The sequence below is a fragment of the Meriones unguiculatus genome, chromosome 9 (genome assembly GCF_030254825.1).
Source record: "Meriones unguiculatus strain TT.TT164.6M chromosome 9, Bangor_MerUng_6.1, whole genome shotgun sequence".
Classification (NCBI taxonomy): Eukaryota; Metazoa; Chordata; class Mammalia; order Rodentia; family Muridae; genus Meriones; species Meriones unguiculatus.
The window spans coordinates 55,368,738-55,385,568 of record NC_083357.1 but is presented as its reverse complement, the minus strand read 5'-3'; the positions used below and the strand labels follow the sequence as shown (position 1 = coordinate 55,385,568).

The window sequence follows — 16,831 nt, the reverse complement described above, 5'->3', positions numbered from 1 at the left end:
AGATCAGGTGCTAAGAGTTGGTAGGTCAGTTCTTCAGATACAGATACTCGTTATCGATTGCAGGGATGAAAGTGACTCTATTTCCGTGTTAATTAAGAAAGCATGTGAATGTGACTCAGGTCTGGGTCTCTGCGCTTTGTGCAAAAGCTTTCCAAGCTAAGCTATGCCTGTGAGTGTGGAGATGGTACAGGCAGGTTCTGGGAAATTTACCAGTCTAGGTCACTTTGCAAGCGACAGGATCTAAAATATGCTTTCTGGTTGTGGGGAGATGTGAGTGGATGGAGATCTGGGCTTTCCAATTGGAGGTGTTGCTTTACAGTGGAGGAAACACAGCTAGGCCTGTGAGTGTGGGGATGGAGTGGGCGAGTGGGGACCTGAAACATTCTTCTGGTTACACTGGTTCACAGGCCAGGAGCCCAGCTAGGTCTGAGAATGTGATACTCACAGGGTGAATAAGAACATAAAACAACCCCCCACCTAGTTAGGCTGGTTCACAGTCTACATGAGCACAGCTGTTTGGAAGAGTAGGGATGGCACAAGTGGGCTGGAGTCTCTTTTGAAGTTTGTCTATCTATCTATCTATCTATCTATCTATCTATCTATCTATCTATCTATCTATCTATCTAATGTAACTTAGAATACTAGGAAAGAAACTAGAGTCCAGCAGTTAGAAATCTGACCACAGGGTGGCAGTGCACCTCAGCTGATGCAGTGAAAGGCGATCTCAGAGAATTCTTAATCAACAGGCTTGCTTCCCATTGGCTGGGCAATTAACTCAGCAGGTCTGATTGTCACAAGGGCCAATCTAGACTTGCAAGTGACTCAGCTGGCTGGAGACTGAGCATCTGCAATTGATCTGAATAGGAAGCACCATGAAGACAGCTGTTCATGCTTTATTCATTTTCTTCTGGCTGCAGATGGACTGTGAGTTGAGGATGGGGTGTTTGTGGGGCTGGGGGGATAGAGTGTGTTAGTGGATGATCCTTAGATGTCCAGAAAATGGCTTCATTCAGTTTTTTCTGCTTACTATAGCAGTAATTAAGGAAGAGAAATTACTTGAAAACCGTTCTCTCCATCTTTCTGCATAGGGGAGAGCCGAGGTGAGCAGGTGAAACAGCACCCTTCTTCCCTGAGTGTCCAGGAGGGAGACAGTGCTGTCATCAACTGCACTTACACTGACAGTGCCTCAGCCTACTTCTCTTGGTATAAGCAAGAGCCTGGGAAGGGTCCTCAGTTCATCATTGACATCCGTTCAAATATGGAAAGAAAGCAGAACCAAAGACTCAGCCTTTTGTTGGATAAGAAAGAGAAACACCTGTCCCTGCATGTCACAGCCACTCAGCCTGGAGACTCAGCCATCTACTTCTGCACAGCAGATACACACTGCTCCCTAGACACCTGCAGCCTGTCCTCAAACCTGTCACCACTTGTTGAGTGCTTTGCACGGCCCTTGTGGTTCAAGGACAAACACAGTGATTGGTCACAACCTTTGCTTTTGGTTCTTGGGATTGAGTTTAGAGTCTTGAAAGTACTCAACAAGTGTTCTATCATTGTGTCATGTTCAAACATAATACAACAATTAACTTCAGTTTTAGCATATCATTCCTGGGTTCTACTTTTTTCAGAGGATAACAGGTGATGAAACAGTGAAATTTCTGAGGTAGGAGAAGGTATACCCTCACTGTTCCAGGAAACTTCTCTTCATAATTATTACAAATACAGGTAGAGAACACAAAATGAAACTGAATTTTTACCATTATCTGTATTTTGGATGAGATGCCTCTAATCCTATAGAAAACAAAAATACATACTCTTGTTAATACATACTTATAATTCAAACAAGAATACAATTTTTAAATTCACTGTGGAGATATTTAAATGATCCAATTGGCTGGAGTTCTTGTTAGAACAGCAGGCTTTCAGTTTCTGTCAGTTTTTTGTCATTTTAAAAAAAGATAGAACTGCACATATGCATCTATTCTAAAAAAAACATTCCGTACCCTGGGACACCATTAATAATAGTTTGCTATGCAGAGAGGAATCTAACATAACTAACCTCTGAAAGGCTTCACACAGAAGCAGAATAAAATAGATGCTGAGACCCAAACCAAACACTAGGCTGAACTAAGGGAAGATTTGGGGGAAAGATAGAGACACTAGGAGGGTACAAGAACTCCACAAAAAGACTAACAGAGTCAACTAATGTAGGCCAATGGGCCCTCACAGAGACGGAACCACGAACCAAAGACCAAGCCAGGACTGAAACTAGACTCCGTACACACATGTAGCTCATGGGAAGCTTGGTCTTCATGAGGGTTCACTAATAATGGGAGTGGGGGCCCTCTCTGACATAGACTCTGTTGCCTGATTTTGGATCACTTTCTCTTAGCCGGGTTACCTTGTCTGGGCTCAGTGAAAGAGGATGCACCTAGTCCTGTTGAGACTGGATGTGCAGGGCAGGGTTGGTTGCTTGGGTCTTCTCTTTTCTGCAGAGAAGTGGAGGGGAAAAGTAGGAAGAGGTGGGACCAGGAGAAGAGGAGGAAGGGGCTGCCATTGGGATGTAAAGTGAATAAACAAGTTAATTAATTGAAAAAAAAAAACATTTCCTACAAACTATTAAGTTGCAGCCTTTATACCCATGCCATGATGAGCTGCCTGTGCTGGACTTATCAAGTGCTCATTGGACATCATCTCAGTACAGTAGACTACATTTCTAGCTTTGATCATATTTTTTTTTTCATTGAAGAAACAAATCAGTCCTTGTCATGTTTCTTTACAACACTGTAAACTATGTTAGATGCAGGTTTTTCTGCACTTAAATGGACTAATGATCCCACCCGTGCCTTCATTTTTTTTAAGTTATCCATTCTAAGATGTGAGTCAGAAAGACATGTATAATTTACAGTGATCATCTTCTCAAACACTGCACTAGTTTCAATAATGTCTCCTATGTTGTAGGTGATGTTCTCAATAACCCTACTTTTTTCATAATTCTACTTTGTAGTATTAAGATTTCAAACAATTCATTCATTGCCTGTTGACAATAGGAATACATGTGCTACACATCTTCAAGAAGATTAGAAAATATCACTGTTACTATAATACATGAAAGTTTTAGACATCAAAGTGTTTATCCTATCATTGCACATTTTTGTAATTTGGCATATCCAAGAGGGAACCATTAGTTTAGCAGCATGAATTAATTTTTCTTCTCTTCAAGGGTTATATTTTATAATGGAGTAAAGAGTATTTGCAGTCATTACCTATATCAATGTCCAGCATGCCACAATAACTCCCTGGGAGCAGTAGTGGCTCACACACCCTATTTGAACTTATGATCTGCTCAAGAGGAGGGATACCATGCCTGGTATGGAAACCTAGTCACGTACTCAGAGCCATGTGTGTGATATTTCCATGTGAGTTATTTTCCAGAAGGCCTCACAGGTCTTCACACAATATATGATACCTTTCTTAGTCTTGTTTTTGTAACATATTTAATTGAAATGGTTGTATCGATGAAGAAAACACATACTATGATGTTACATACAGATAAATAAAATCAGAACTGACCTACAGTGTGCTCTTCTAGTTAGAGGAGATACAACATCATTGGAGTTATCCTCTGTGCATCCTGTGTGTTAAATGACCAACCTAATTAGAAAGATGTGTCTACCGGTGCAACAGTGACGTGATTGTTTTGAGGGTCAAACAACTTCTTTCTCATTGGACTTGAGATGTGCTCTGATATGGAGGTACATTTCCATTTGTTACCCATTCAGAAGCCTACAGCTATGAAAATGTAAAGATAAAAAGGAAACAGGAAAGAAATGCTGTTTTAATAGATGATTCCCATTTGTATAGAAGGGCAGCATGAGAGCACATTCTGAACTCCAAATGTCGCTAGTGAGAAAAACCCAGAATGTCTCTATATTCATTATCTCGAACTGTTAGAGACCAAGTTTCTGAGCCACAGGCTGTTGCTTAAAGATCACATTTGTAACCTCAAAGCAAGAATTAAGAAAAAGGTGCACAAAGGTGAGAAAGAACAATTTTGTGAGGAGACCAATTCTGTCAGAGGGAAAAATTACTGAGACAAAATTAAATGATAGAAGGAGCTTCCACAGACTCAAGGCAGCCATGAAAGGTAGCCTCATGAGTGGAAGCTTTGAACTTGAAGGAAGAAGCTTTTCTGAAGACACGTTTGTGAGCTGGCTGCTTGGGATGCTGTCTGCAGATACTCAAGAAAGAGCCACAAATGCCTCACCAATCCCAAATGATCGTCTGCTTCGTGTTTCCTAACAACAGCCACCACTGGTCACAATGACATTTACAGAAAAGAGCTAAGAAAGGTCATAGTCTACATTGATGCAGAGTGTGGTGTAACACATGTGTTATATCAGTTGTGCCAGTCTCAAATGCTTCCTTTCTTGTAGCTGTTCTGTGCAGTTAATGTTCAAGCGTTGTTTCAAGACATCAATGACATCCTAAGTAAATGGGCAGCACAATCCCATTCTTTAAAATCTGCCAGAAGAAAAAAAGAGCAAATAGTAGTGATTACACACTCTTAGGGTCAATTTATAATAATTTTATAAAATGTTTGTAAAATTTTAAAAACTGTTTTTTATTCTACTTTAGGTACATGAGTGTTTTTCCTGCATTTGTGTTTTTCTTCCGTGTGTACCTGGTGCCAACAGAGGTGAGAAGAGAGAATCACTTCCCCTAGAGCTGGAGTTACACTTGTTGTGAACCAGTGTGTGTTCTGAGAATCCAACCTGGGTTCTCTGCAAGTGCACCAAGTGCTCTTCATTGCTAAGCCATGACTCCAGGCCTGCAGAGTATCTTTCTACAAGTTTGGATCAGTGAAAGTAAATTGTAAAAACCTCCTTTTTGCCATTAAGTTTATCATTTGGTAAAGACCAAAACAGAAGGCCCATTAGTTGTTCTACTATAACATGTACTCTACTTTCATGTCAGGTATAATTCTCAGAATGATGACAGTCAATATGTTCTTGGCCACTGTTTATGTTCTTTACATTGTCAAGAGCCTCTTGAAGTCTGACATGTGCCCTACAATTGATGTAGATGGTGAGAGTACATTTCTGCCTCTAGGAGGATTGCCAGAGACTGTTGTTAAATTTCTGTCTACCAGAGGGTGGCGTTTCCTAACACAAGATGATCATCTATGTGAATTATAAGCTTCACAGGTTCATCATTTGATGTCGTTTCATCATTTCTTTGTGTGAAGAGTCAAGAACAGTAGCTGGGTGACACTGAAGATGAACCCTCCTCCAGCTTTAGTGACTATGATGTTGTTCATGCTTGGTAAGTCAGTGACTTCTCATTTGCACTTTTTCTCCTATGATGTCAGAAAAATAGTTAATTATCCATGAGCTTTGTTGTTAATGTAAGACAGATATCCTGTTCTTGCTCCAGGGAGGATCCATGGAGACTCCGTGACACAGAAACAAGGTCAAGTGACCCTCTCAGAAGGCAATTTTCTATTTATAAACTGCATGTTCTCAGCCACAGGGTTCCCAACTCTTTTCTGGTATGTTCGATATCCTGGAGAAGGCCCACATCTCCTCCTGAAAGTCATCACAGCTGGCGAGAAGGGAAGCAGCAGAGGGTTTGGAGCCACATATGATAGAGGAACCACCTCCTTCCACTTGCAGAAAGCCTCGGTGCAGGAGTCAGACTCGGCTGTGTACTACTGTGCTCTGGGTGACACAGTGGCAGACACTGCGGGGGGGGGGGGGGGGGGTTGAGCACAAACCCTGAGAAGGAAAAGAAAACCTGACTTCTGATCATCTGTCTTTTAGATCATGCTGTTTTCCACCAGTCTGTGTGTGCCCCAAAGTTTCTCTGGTTGGTGAAAGTTATACAAACGGTCAGAGCAGAACAAGAGGAAGATGTTATCACAGCTGGATTTTCATAGGGGAAACTGAAACCCTACAATATCAGTGGTTACTCATGGAGTGTCAGATTGATTTCACAGGAAAGCTGTGGCTACCATGTAGTGGTCATTTTTCTTCATCTCCACCTACCTACAGGTCATTTTCTTCACACAGAACAACATATGCCAGGAAAGGTGTTATCTAGATAATGTATATCTAATACATTGGAAAGACAGGTTATCAGAGGGCTACAGGCTTTGTATACCTGAAGATTTGTAATAAAGATACATAGGTAGAAAAGACAGGAGAAAGGGAACCCAGAGCAGGCAGATGATCTTCAGAATTTCAATGTCCCCCATCTCCTCTAAATCCAATCCCCAGTCTCATCCTCAGCCCTGTAGTAGACTGTCTGCTGTGGTCCTCATACATTTGTCCACATTCCCAGAACACTAGACTGATCCTGATGGCACACCCTGATCTCTTCCCTACCATGGATCTCCTCACCCTACATCTTTTAGCCCACCCCTTTGCCTAAGTGTTAGCACCCAACTGTAAAGAAACATTCTGTCTGGAATCCAGTGTCCACATGTGGCAGGATATCAGAAGGATTCCCTAGCAGACAACACCCTGTTCTTAGAACCAAGGAGAAGAATAGAATCCAAAGAAGAGAGTGCACATCTGACAAAGGTAAGAACACACACCAGCACAGAGAATTACAATGACCACAAACCTAGATGTTTAGATTCCAGCATAAAAACAATAACACTGAGAATGATATGTCTTCATTAAAGCCCCCAAACCCTACTCCAGTAGGCCCCACGAAACACAAGATAGCTGATGCACATGACAAGAATTTCAAATTACCCTTTATGACTAAGTTAGAGGTCTTGAAAGAGAAAGTGAATATATTCATTAAAGAAATCAATGAGCAAAAAAATATGGGCCCAGGAGGGCCTGTAGAGACTGATGAATCACCCAAGGGCCATGCATGGAGAGGACCTAAACCCCTGATAAAATGTTGTTTATGGGTAGCTCAGTCTCCACAGGGGTTCACTAGTAAGGGGAGCAGGGGTAGTCACTAGCATGAACTCAGTTACCTGCTCTTTGATCACCTCCCCCTGGAGAGGTTGCCTTACTAGGCCACAGAGAAAAATGATCTAGACTCTCCTGATGAGACCTGATTATAGGCTAGGGTCAGATAGTAGGGGAGGAGGACCTCCCCTATCATTGGATTGTGGCAGGGGTATAAGAGTAGAAAAGGGAGGGAGGGTGAGATTGGGAGGGGATTGAGGAGGGGGGTAGAGTTGGGATACAAAGTGAACAAACTGTAACTTAAAAAAAAAGAAAAAAATGCTTTCTTTATTCCTTGTATGGTTTTGGCTCCTTTGTCAAAATTCAAGTGACCTGAAAATACACAACACAGTATCAGTTGACCATAAGCACGAACCAACTACTTGGCTATGTTGATCCTACTACCTCCATGCCTCCACAGATCTTTACTCTGCTGGCTGTGGAGCTCTCACAGACTCCTGCAGGACAGTTGTTTCCTGCCTTGTTCTATGTGGACCCAGTTCAGCTCTGGCACAGACATTCCCCTGGTTCAGATGGCTTCATGTCTATGTTAGGAATGGAGAGTGAGAGAAAGTAGAAGTGTTAGGGAAGAAGAGAGATAAGGAAGAAAGGGGAGGAGTGGAGAGGGGAGGGAGAGTCAAAAAGAGGGAGAGGGAGAGAAACCATATTTACAACTTTCATGATCAATCCCTAATCAAAGGACTTTATTCAAGAAGAGAGAATAAGAAAAATAGAGAAACTAAAAAAGTTCCCGAGTTTTATTTCTTGTTGAGTTGCTAGAAACAGTTCCATCTGTTCTGCACCAAGCACACAAATATGTTTCTGGCTCTAAATAAAATGAATAATTCCAGACCTTTCTAGACTTTAACCTAGATAAGCAGCCTGTCTAGGCCATCTGTAAAGCTTGTAGATGTATTTGAATGGGAGTGACAAGGGTTAGATTTATGCTGTGTGAAAAAGCCTCACTCAGATTTCTGTGGCTCATGTCTAGGTGGTTTTCCAGTGCAGGTGAACGCCTGTGTGTGACACTGATTATTACTGAGAAAGAAGACAACATCTGCAGAGTGTACACACACACACACACACACACACACACACACACACACACACACACACAATCTCACTCCCCACCCACACTTGGGGGGCAAACGTTTCTTTAAAATGCCAATTGTTCTCTCAAGAACTTTACTTTTAATAATTACATTAGAAGAATTTACAGTTTGATTATTTCTTTTCTCGCTATTGTAAGTCCACAAGATGGCAGTGTCTTCTTAGGGATCCTAAGTAGAGTTCTCAAGTGGGAGAAAGGGGAGGGCAGGAAGTAGAGGGAGGGGGGGAGAAAGGGCTGCAGGAAAGGCTTGGTGCTGCAGAGGTGGTGAAGCGAGTCCCTTTTCTCATAGCTAGCAAAGCGGCTTTTCATGTTTCCTGAAGCAAGAGATGTGGAAACATTTGAATGTGACCATATGAGTTTAGAGTTGAGAATCTGAATCCTAAGTGAAGAGGGAGGAGAGATGAAATCCTTGAGTGTTTCACTAGTGGTCCTGTGGCTTCAATTAAGCTGTAAGTTTGGGAATTTCTTTGGGATCCAGGTGTGGTATATAAAGTTGTTGCCTGCTCCAGGCTAATGGTAGAAAACACATTTGTTTTTAATCTCTAGTTAGGGGTGGGTGGGCTATTGAAAAAGCATTCTGGAGTGTTAGCATCCCTATTCCTCCAGGTCTGTTTGTCTGACTTTTGTCTTTCTACACAGGGGTGAGTAGCCAGCTGAAGGTGGAGCAGATCCCAGAATCCCTCAGTGTCCCAGAGGGAGCCATGGCTTCTCTCAACTGCACTTTCAGTGATCGTAATTCTGTGTACTTCTGGTGGTACAGACAGCATTCTGGGAAAGGCCTCGAGGTGCTGATGTCCATCTTCTCCAATGGTGACAAGGAGGAAGGCAGATTCACAGCTCACCTCAATAAAGGCAGCCTGCACGTTTCCCTGCACATCAGAGACTCCCAGCCCAGTGACTCTGCTGTCTACCTCTGTGCAGTGAGGACACAGTGCTCCCCCGGCACCTGCAGCCTGCACACAAACATACTGGGTCACAAAATGCCTTATAGAGAGCTCAGACCACACAGTGGAGAAATTCTGTTTCTATTCTATATGCAATGGGAATTAATAGCAGGAGCAGCAAGGGCTTGGGGTTGATTGGGAAGGTATTTTAACATTTTGAAAAGAAGTAGTCCTGAAGAGAAAGGCAAACTATTGGTTCATTTGAAACATTTTCCACTTTTCTCTTCTCACATGCTGATGGTTATGTAACAATGTTGGAAACAAATATATGGCCATGACACTCACCACATGCTGTGCTATGAAGACCACAATCACCACTACAACACTCTAGCTTCCTTGATTTTAAGAGCTTTAAATAAAACCTTCTTGTTTTTTAATTTTTAAAAACAGCTTAGAAAGTCACAGGTTTCTGTATGTCAGGTTCATACATATTTACTTCTAATTGTCTCTTCTTCCATTTTATCCTCTTTGCCATCTCCCGGTTCCCCATTCCCACTCAGTCCTTCTTGCTCCTGGTATCCCTGCTTCCACTTCCATATTATGGGTTCTATTACATCCCACTCATCTATCTTAATGCTTCAATTGTCCCTTCTCATTGGCTGCTTTCTAGTTGTGTGGTGTCTACACACACACATATTCATGTGAATACACAAAAATAAAAATTAGAAGCTAAGATTTGCATGTATTTATCTCTCCAAATCTAAATAACTCACTGTAGTATATTTCAGTTGTGTCCATTTTCATACCAATTCCATAGTTTTATATTTCTGAGCAATACTCATCTGTCTATGTGTCTATGTATCTATCTATGTATCTATCTATCTATCTATTATTTATCTCTATGTATCTATTTAACAACTACCTATGTATCTATAGATGTATCTATCTATCTTCTGTTAGATAGGTATACATATACACCAAGTTATTATTCATTGTTTTGTTGATAACACATAGAATACCTTCATTCCCAAAGAATTTTGAACAGAGCAGAAATAAACAGGATTGAGTGAGTATTTATGTAGTAAGATATAGAGTACTTCAATTATATAACAAGAAATTACAGAGTTAGGCCACATAACACTATCTCTTTTAGGTTTCTGAGGCCATTTTATGCTTATTATCACAGGTGTCACATCAGTCTATGCTTCCAGCAACGGTGAATAAAATCCTGTTTTCAACATCTGCATCAGCATTTGTTATCATTTGATTTCTTGAGGATAGCTGTTCTGAATGGGATGTGATGAAGTCTCAAATCAGTTTAACTTAATTTCACTGATGACTAAGGATGTTCAATGCTTTCATTATTGGCCATTTGCATTTTTTCTTTTGATAATTCTCTGTGCCCAAACCCATTTTTTGATTGATTGTTTTTATTGTTTAGGTTTTTTGTATGTGTGGTTTTATCTTCTGTCAGTTGAGTAGCTGGCAAGATTTTCTCTCATTTGTAGTTTGTCTCTTAGATTTGTTAACTGTCTAATCCATTGATTTCCTGTATTTTACTTTCATTAATTCATTTATTTTTGGATAAGATTTTGTTGTGGAGCCTAAAACTCTTGATCCTTCTGTTTCACCCCAAGGTATGGGATTACAGGCTTGTGCCACCATAAGAACCTCCATTTATTACTATTTAAAATGCTGAAAATGTCCCCTCACTTGGTATATTCATGTGGGTGCTCACTGAAGATATACCACAAGTCAGTGCTGTAGCTCTGGATTTTATCATTCATGGATACATGAAAATGTTATATAACAGATCTCCCTGGGAGAAAGTAATGTACTTCCTTTATCTTAGTCTCTCAAAACCCTGTTTCTATAGTCTACGGAAAACCTGGATAGCAGGGACTGGATATTTGGTTAGGTGTGTTCACAGACACACCTACTTACTAAAAGGATGCAACAGAATCAGGATTTTCTATACATTCTCAGTGTTTAGAAGTGGAGACTGAACGAATATTTCCAGATCGTGGAAGAATAATGTGAAACACTCCAAAGCATTTATTTAAAAGATAATATATTTTACCATGATAGGTAGATATAAACAGCGATATAGTAAATCTTTTTCATTATTATTACTATTATCATTATCATTATTTTACTTTATGTGCATTGGCCCTTTTCCTGCAAGGATATCTGTCCTTGGAACTAAGGTTACAAATAGATGTGAGCTCCATGTAGGTGCTGGAAATTGAACATAGGTCATTTGGAAAAGCAGCCAGTGCACTTAACTCCTGAATCATCTATCTCTCCCACCCCATGGGATAATCATTCTTAATTAAAATATAGCCCCTGGTGAGTTCCACATGCTCCAGGGTATGGCCCCATAATGGACATATGGGTAACACACTAAATGGACATAGTAGGTTATAAGGAAAAAAAGGACATGAATCTGGAGAGGAGCTTGTTAGGGAGAAATCTATCTATCTATCTATCTATCTATCTATCTATCCATATACATATATAATTATGTTATATATTTGTAGTTTATCTCTTTGCTCAGATAACTGTCTCACTGCTTTTCTGTGTTTACTTTAATTAATATAGAAATATATTATGTAATATTGATATATGATTATATAATATATACAGGATGTATTATATAATATAAATATATATGTATATTTTACTGGAAAACTGGGGGTAGATGCAATATTTTATTGTGTATCTGTGTGGCATTTTCAAAAATATTGAAAAGGCATTGAGGAAGAGTAAAAGATTGATATACAGTAAAAATATTTAAAACTGTGCTCAGTTTTGTATTGTGTAACCTCTGGGTTTGTGGCATTTTGGCAAGAATCCAGGGTAGTGTTCCAATCTGAGTATGGCCTGTGTTACTAAGAGGTCCATGGTGGTTTAATGAGAATGCTCCTGATGTTCTCACACACTGAAGACCTGGTGCCCAGGTGGTAGCACTGTCTGTGGGAACACACAGAGATGAGGCCTTGCTGATGAAGCTAGTCCCTGGGGCTGGTCTTTGAGAGTTACAGCCTCACCCCATTTCCAGCTAACACTCTCTCTGCTTCCAGCTCTTGGTTGAAGATGTGATCTCTCTGCTTCCTGCTCCAGCTGCCATGCCTGCTGCTCACTGTCCTGTCTGTCTCCCACCAAGATGGACTCTTATCCCTCTGGAACTTTAAGCCAAAATAAAGTCTTCCATAACTTTATTTTTGCTTCAGTATTTTATCACAGTCACGAAAAGTAACTGATTTAGGGTCATTTGCTATGGAGTCTACTATGATAACAATTTCAATGCTTGTTTTAGGATTAAATGAAATACTTTTTTTTTTTTTTTTTGCCCATGAACAATTGAATAAATAAGATGACATCGAAGAGGCTGGGCTTGGAAAAGGTACAACTCTTGTATTGATTCAGCCTTATCTTCCAGATCATGAACTGCACCTCAGAGATTCTAAAGGAATATTGCATACAAATGAGGAATTCATATTATTCAAGAATTCTGAGACTTCTGGAAAGAATAGACAAATTACTCAACAATAAAGACATTATCTCAGTAAACCAGTAAGATTTTAAGATGAGCAAAGGATGAAGAATAAAAGGAATGGAAATAATCAGAAAGAATAAAATGGCATACCTTCACAATAACCCCAAGTGTAAATGGTATAAGTTCATCAATTAAAAGACTTTTGCTCACCCTAAAACCACATACTTATCAGTATGCTGTCTTCAAGAAACTCACTTCACTGACAAAGGTATGTACATACTGAAAGTGAAAGGATGAAATATATCATTCTAAGAAGTTGGAACTCAAGAGAAAGCAGAAGTAGCTGTGCTCATTATCTGAAAAGCAGATTTCAAGCCATAAACAGTCAGAAGGCACAAAGGTACATGAACAAAGGGAACAGTCCAGCAAAAACAGAGCATTTGTAATTATATGTGCCAGTGATAGTTTGTAAAGAAAACTACACTAGACAGAAACAGACACACCCAGATGTAATAAGGAGCATAATAGTGGGTGACATCACTCTTATCCTGGCCAATAGGTAAATAATCCACACAAAAAGTTAGCCATGAAGCCTTAGAGATAAACCTCACATAGACAAAATGGCTTATGGGACGTCTATAGAATATTTCAATGAATGGCCACAAAGTACATATTATTCTTGGCATCTCAGGTAACTTTCTACAAAGGAGACCACATTTAAGTCAAAGAAAAATTTAATAAAAGAAAAAATTAAAATAGCTTCTTAAATCTTATTACACATTAACAAAGGTAACAGCAAAGCAAACCTCCACCCTCACAATTCAAGTGTCGGGTATTACACTCATTCTCATAGGGTTTTTTCAAAGCTGAGGAGTATTTCTGCTAACCGAGAGACAATTAACACTCAAACCCACTCCTAATATTTCAGAATTTTAACAAGCATATGTAACATATATATATATAAAACACATCTATATAAATTTATGTAAATACAGAAAATTATAAAGTTGTGATTCCAAATTATTACTTATGATTAGATTACATGACATGATCTTGTTGTTTAAAATATTAAAGACATTTTAACATGCAGAACTGAGACTCCATATGGCAGTAGCAACAAGTGATGCTGACCACATGGGCACATGACCTGGCCATGTATTCAGATGGATTGCTTTTAGTTTTTTTTTTTTTTTTTTTTTTTAGAACAGGGTTTATTCTATGTTGCTTAGGCAAGCCAGAAACTACTGGATTCATAGTTTTCCGGTTTTATTCTTCCTAAGTAACTAGGACTATAAAGATGTGCCCTTGTATCCATCTCTGGGACACATATTTATGAAAAGGCTAATTTTCAGAATTTATAAAATTTCATGGAGCCGTAAGAAAAATAAGCTATAAAATATGAAAATGGGGGGGGGGAGCCAAGATGGCGGCGCCGGGAGAGCACTGTGTCTGAGAGGGACAGCACTCTCCTTGCAGCGACCAGGAGACTGAACTCTGGGCCCTAAAACTGCAGCGATCGTGTTTCCCAGGTGAGGGGAGGCTCCAACGGCTTGGGAATAGGTCGGGTCAACTCTCAGCTGCCCAGCCAGAACCCAGAAGAGAACCCAGGTAACGCGGGCTTTGGCTCTCTGGGCTGGAGCCGCAAGCCTGCGGGTCCGGATCACTTTCCCAGGCTGATCAGTGGGCACAAGGGTGCCTGAGACTGGGAGTCCCAGTCGCAAGAAAACCCCACGGGGAAGCAAAGTTGTGGTCTGATCACGGGTCACCCAGTATTTCCCTGGAAGGTCTCACTGACCGCAGGTACCCGCCGCCATTGCAACTGAGCTCCCTCCCTGCTGAGAGCTAAGTGCCCAGCTCACCAGTATGGAAGAGCTGCGTGCCCCAGTACAACAGGGACTGGGAACCCCTGTCTGGAGATGGCCCCACAGGGAAGGAAGAAACTGTGCTGCTGGGGTCACCTAGGCTGTGCCTGGGGAAAGTCACACAGAACACAGATTGCAAACAGGCAAGTATGCCCAGGCATCACAGATCTGGGCCCAAGCAGGGAGCACAGAGATATTGGGAACCTAGCCCCCGCAGACTAACAGGCAGGCACATGCTCCGCCAGCCCAGAGGCCTGCTTTGTACCAACTACTCCTTACAGACAGAACTGTGTGCCCCAAGACACCAGAGTCTTAGAGTCACTGTCTGGAGAAACCCTCACAAAGAACAAGGAACGAAGCAAAGGGGACAGACTTAGGCAACCCAGTATATCCCCAGAAAAGGTCTCACAGACTGGCCCAACCCAAGGAACTGCTGTGCCCCAGATATCCTGCTGTTACTCACAGCAGGAGAACAGTACTCACCCGCCACAGATTATCTCTTGGGTTCTGGGGCACAGAGCCCCAACCTCAGACCTACAAAAGACTGGGAACCCTGAGATCAAGCCCCAGCTACTGCTCCAAGGGGCAACCACTTATCCCTAACAAAACCGACCGAACCATGGGACACACAGGTTACAGCAGCTGATCACTAAATTTACAGCAAGAAACCCAGAAGGAGGGCAGCTGTCTCCAGGACTTCTCCCGGTGAGAGGAGAGCCCTCTTGACTAATCAGGACCACAGTTACCACCCAGGTCTCTATGCCTGAGGTGAGCTGTAACAACTCCTGAAAAACACTGGCCATCCAGTGACTATACCCAAAAAGCTGAGAAAGCTTCCTTCAGGAAAAACCATCTTCCTGCCAAAGGAATTCTCTCCACTACAAGAGTCCAGGAACAACCAGAAACTAAATTCACACAACTAAGATAGCCCAATGGGTAGAGGACAGCATAAAAATTCAACCAACAAAAGCCAGAGCAATATGGCGTCTCCAGAACCCAGTTATCCAGGGGCAAATAGCCCTAGACACCCCAGCATAATTGAAATTCTAGGAGATGACCTAACATCTATGGTCATGAAGAAGATAACAGAGGAAACAAATAAAATACAAAAAGAAATAGAGGAAGGTGCAGCCAAACAGTGTGTGGCCTTTAGAGAGGAAATGCTTAAATCACTGAATGAAATAAAAGAAACAGTGGATTGTTCAAACAAACAGCTGAAGGAATTGATGGAAAAACAGGAAAATACAGTCAGACATGTGAAGGAAACCAACAAAATAGCTCAATACCTGAAGATAGAATTGGAAAAATTAAAAAAAAAAAAAAAACACAAATGGAAGAAATTGTGGAGAGAAAGAACTTAGGGAAGAAAGCAGGAACTACATACAGAGGTTAGCATAACCAATAGGCTACAAGAAATGGAAGAAAGAATCTCAGGTGTGGAAGATACAATGGAAGAAATAGATGTATATGTCAAAGAAAATGTTAAATCTAAAAAATTCCTGACACAGACCATCCAAGAAATTCAAGACAACATAAAAAGACAAAACCTAAGAAAAATAGGAATAGAGGAAAAAGAAGATTCCTTGCACCAAGGCCCAGAAAAATCTTCAACAAAATCATTGAAGAAAATTTCCCCAACTTAAAGGAGAGGCCAATAAGAATACAAGAGGCCTATAGAACACCCAATAAATTAGACCAGAAAAGAAAATCCTCCCGCCACATGATAATCAAAACTGTAAGTATACAGAACAAAGAAAAAATACTAAAAGCTGCAAGAGAAAAAGGCCAAGTAACATATAATGGCAAACCCATTAGAATCACACCTGACTTTTCAACAGAGACTATGAAAGCGAGAAGGGCCTGGACAGATATCATGCAGACCCTAAGAGAACACAGATGTCAGCCCAGGCTACTATATCCTGCAAAACTCTCAGTCCTCATAGACGGATAAAGCAAGATATTCAACGACAAAAACAAATTTCAACAATACCTACAAACAAATCCACCATTACAGAAGCCACTAGAAGGGAAAATACAACCCAAGAAAACTAGCTACATTCAAGAAAACACAGGAAATAAATAACCCCACTACAGTAAAAAAAAAAAAAAAAAAAAAAAAAAAAAAGCAACGAAGCACACAAAGCACACAACCTTATGGCAACAGGCAACATCAAAGTCAAAGGATTTAACAGCCACTGGTCATTAATTTCTCTCAATATCAATGGACTTAATTCTCCAATAAAAAGACACAGACTAACAAAATGGATATGTAAACAAAACCCAGCAATCTGTAGTATACAAGAAACACACCTAAGTCACAAAGATAGACATTACCTGAGGGTAAAGGGATGGAGGACGGCTTTCCAAGCAAATGGATGCAAGAAGCAAGCAAGAGTAGCCATTCTAATATCTGATAAAATAGACTTTCAACCAAAATTAATCAAAAGAGATGGGGAAGAACACTTCATACTCATCAAGGGAAAATTCTACCAGGAAGACATCACAATCCT

General features: G+C 40.7%; 1 gene segment (V, D, J or C); it reads left to right on the top strand.

The window, feature by feature from the left end:
* The first annotated feature begins 5,208 nt into the window (after window positions 1-5,208).
* Window positions 5,209-10,627, top strand: LOC132656312 (T cell receptor alpha variable 9-2-like). The segment is given in 4 exon segments: window positions 5,209-5,322; window positions 5,434-5,721; window positions 8,716-8,996; window positions 10,598-10,627. Coding segments are annotated over 4 exon segments (645 nt in total).
* The last annotated feature ends 6,204 nt before the right edge of the window (window positions 10,628-16,831 follow it).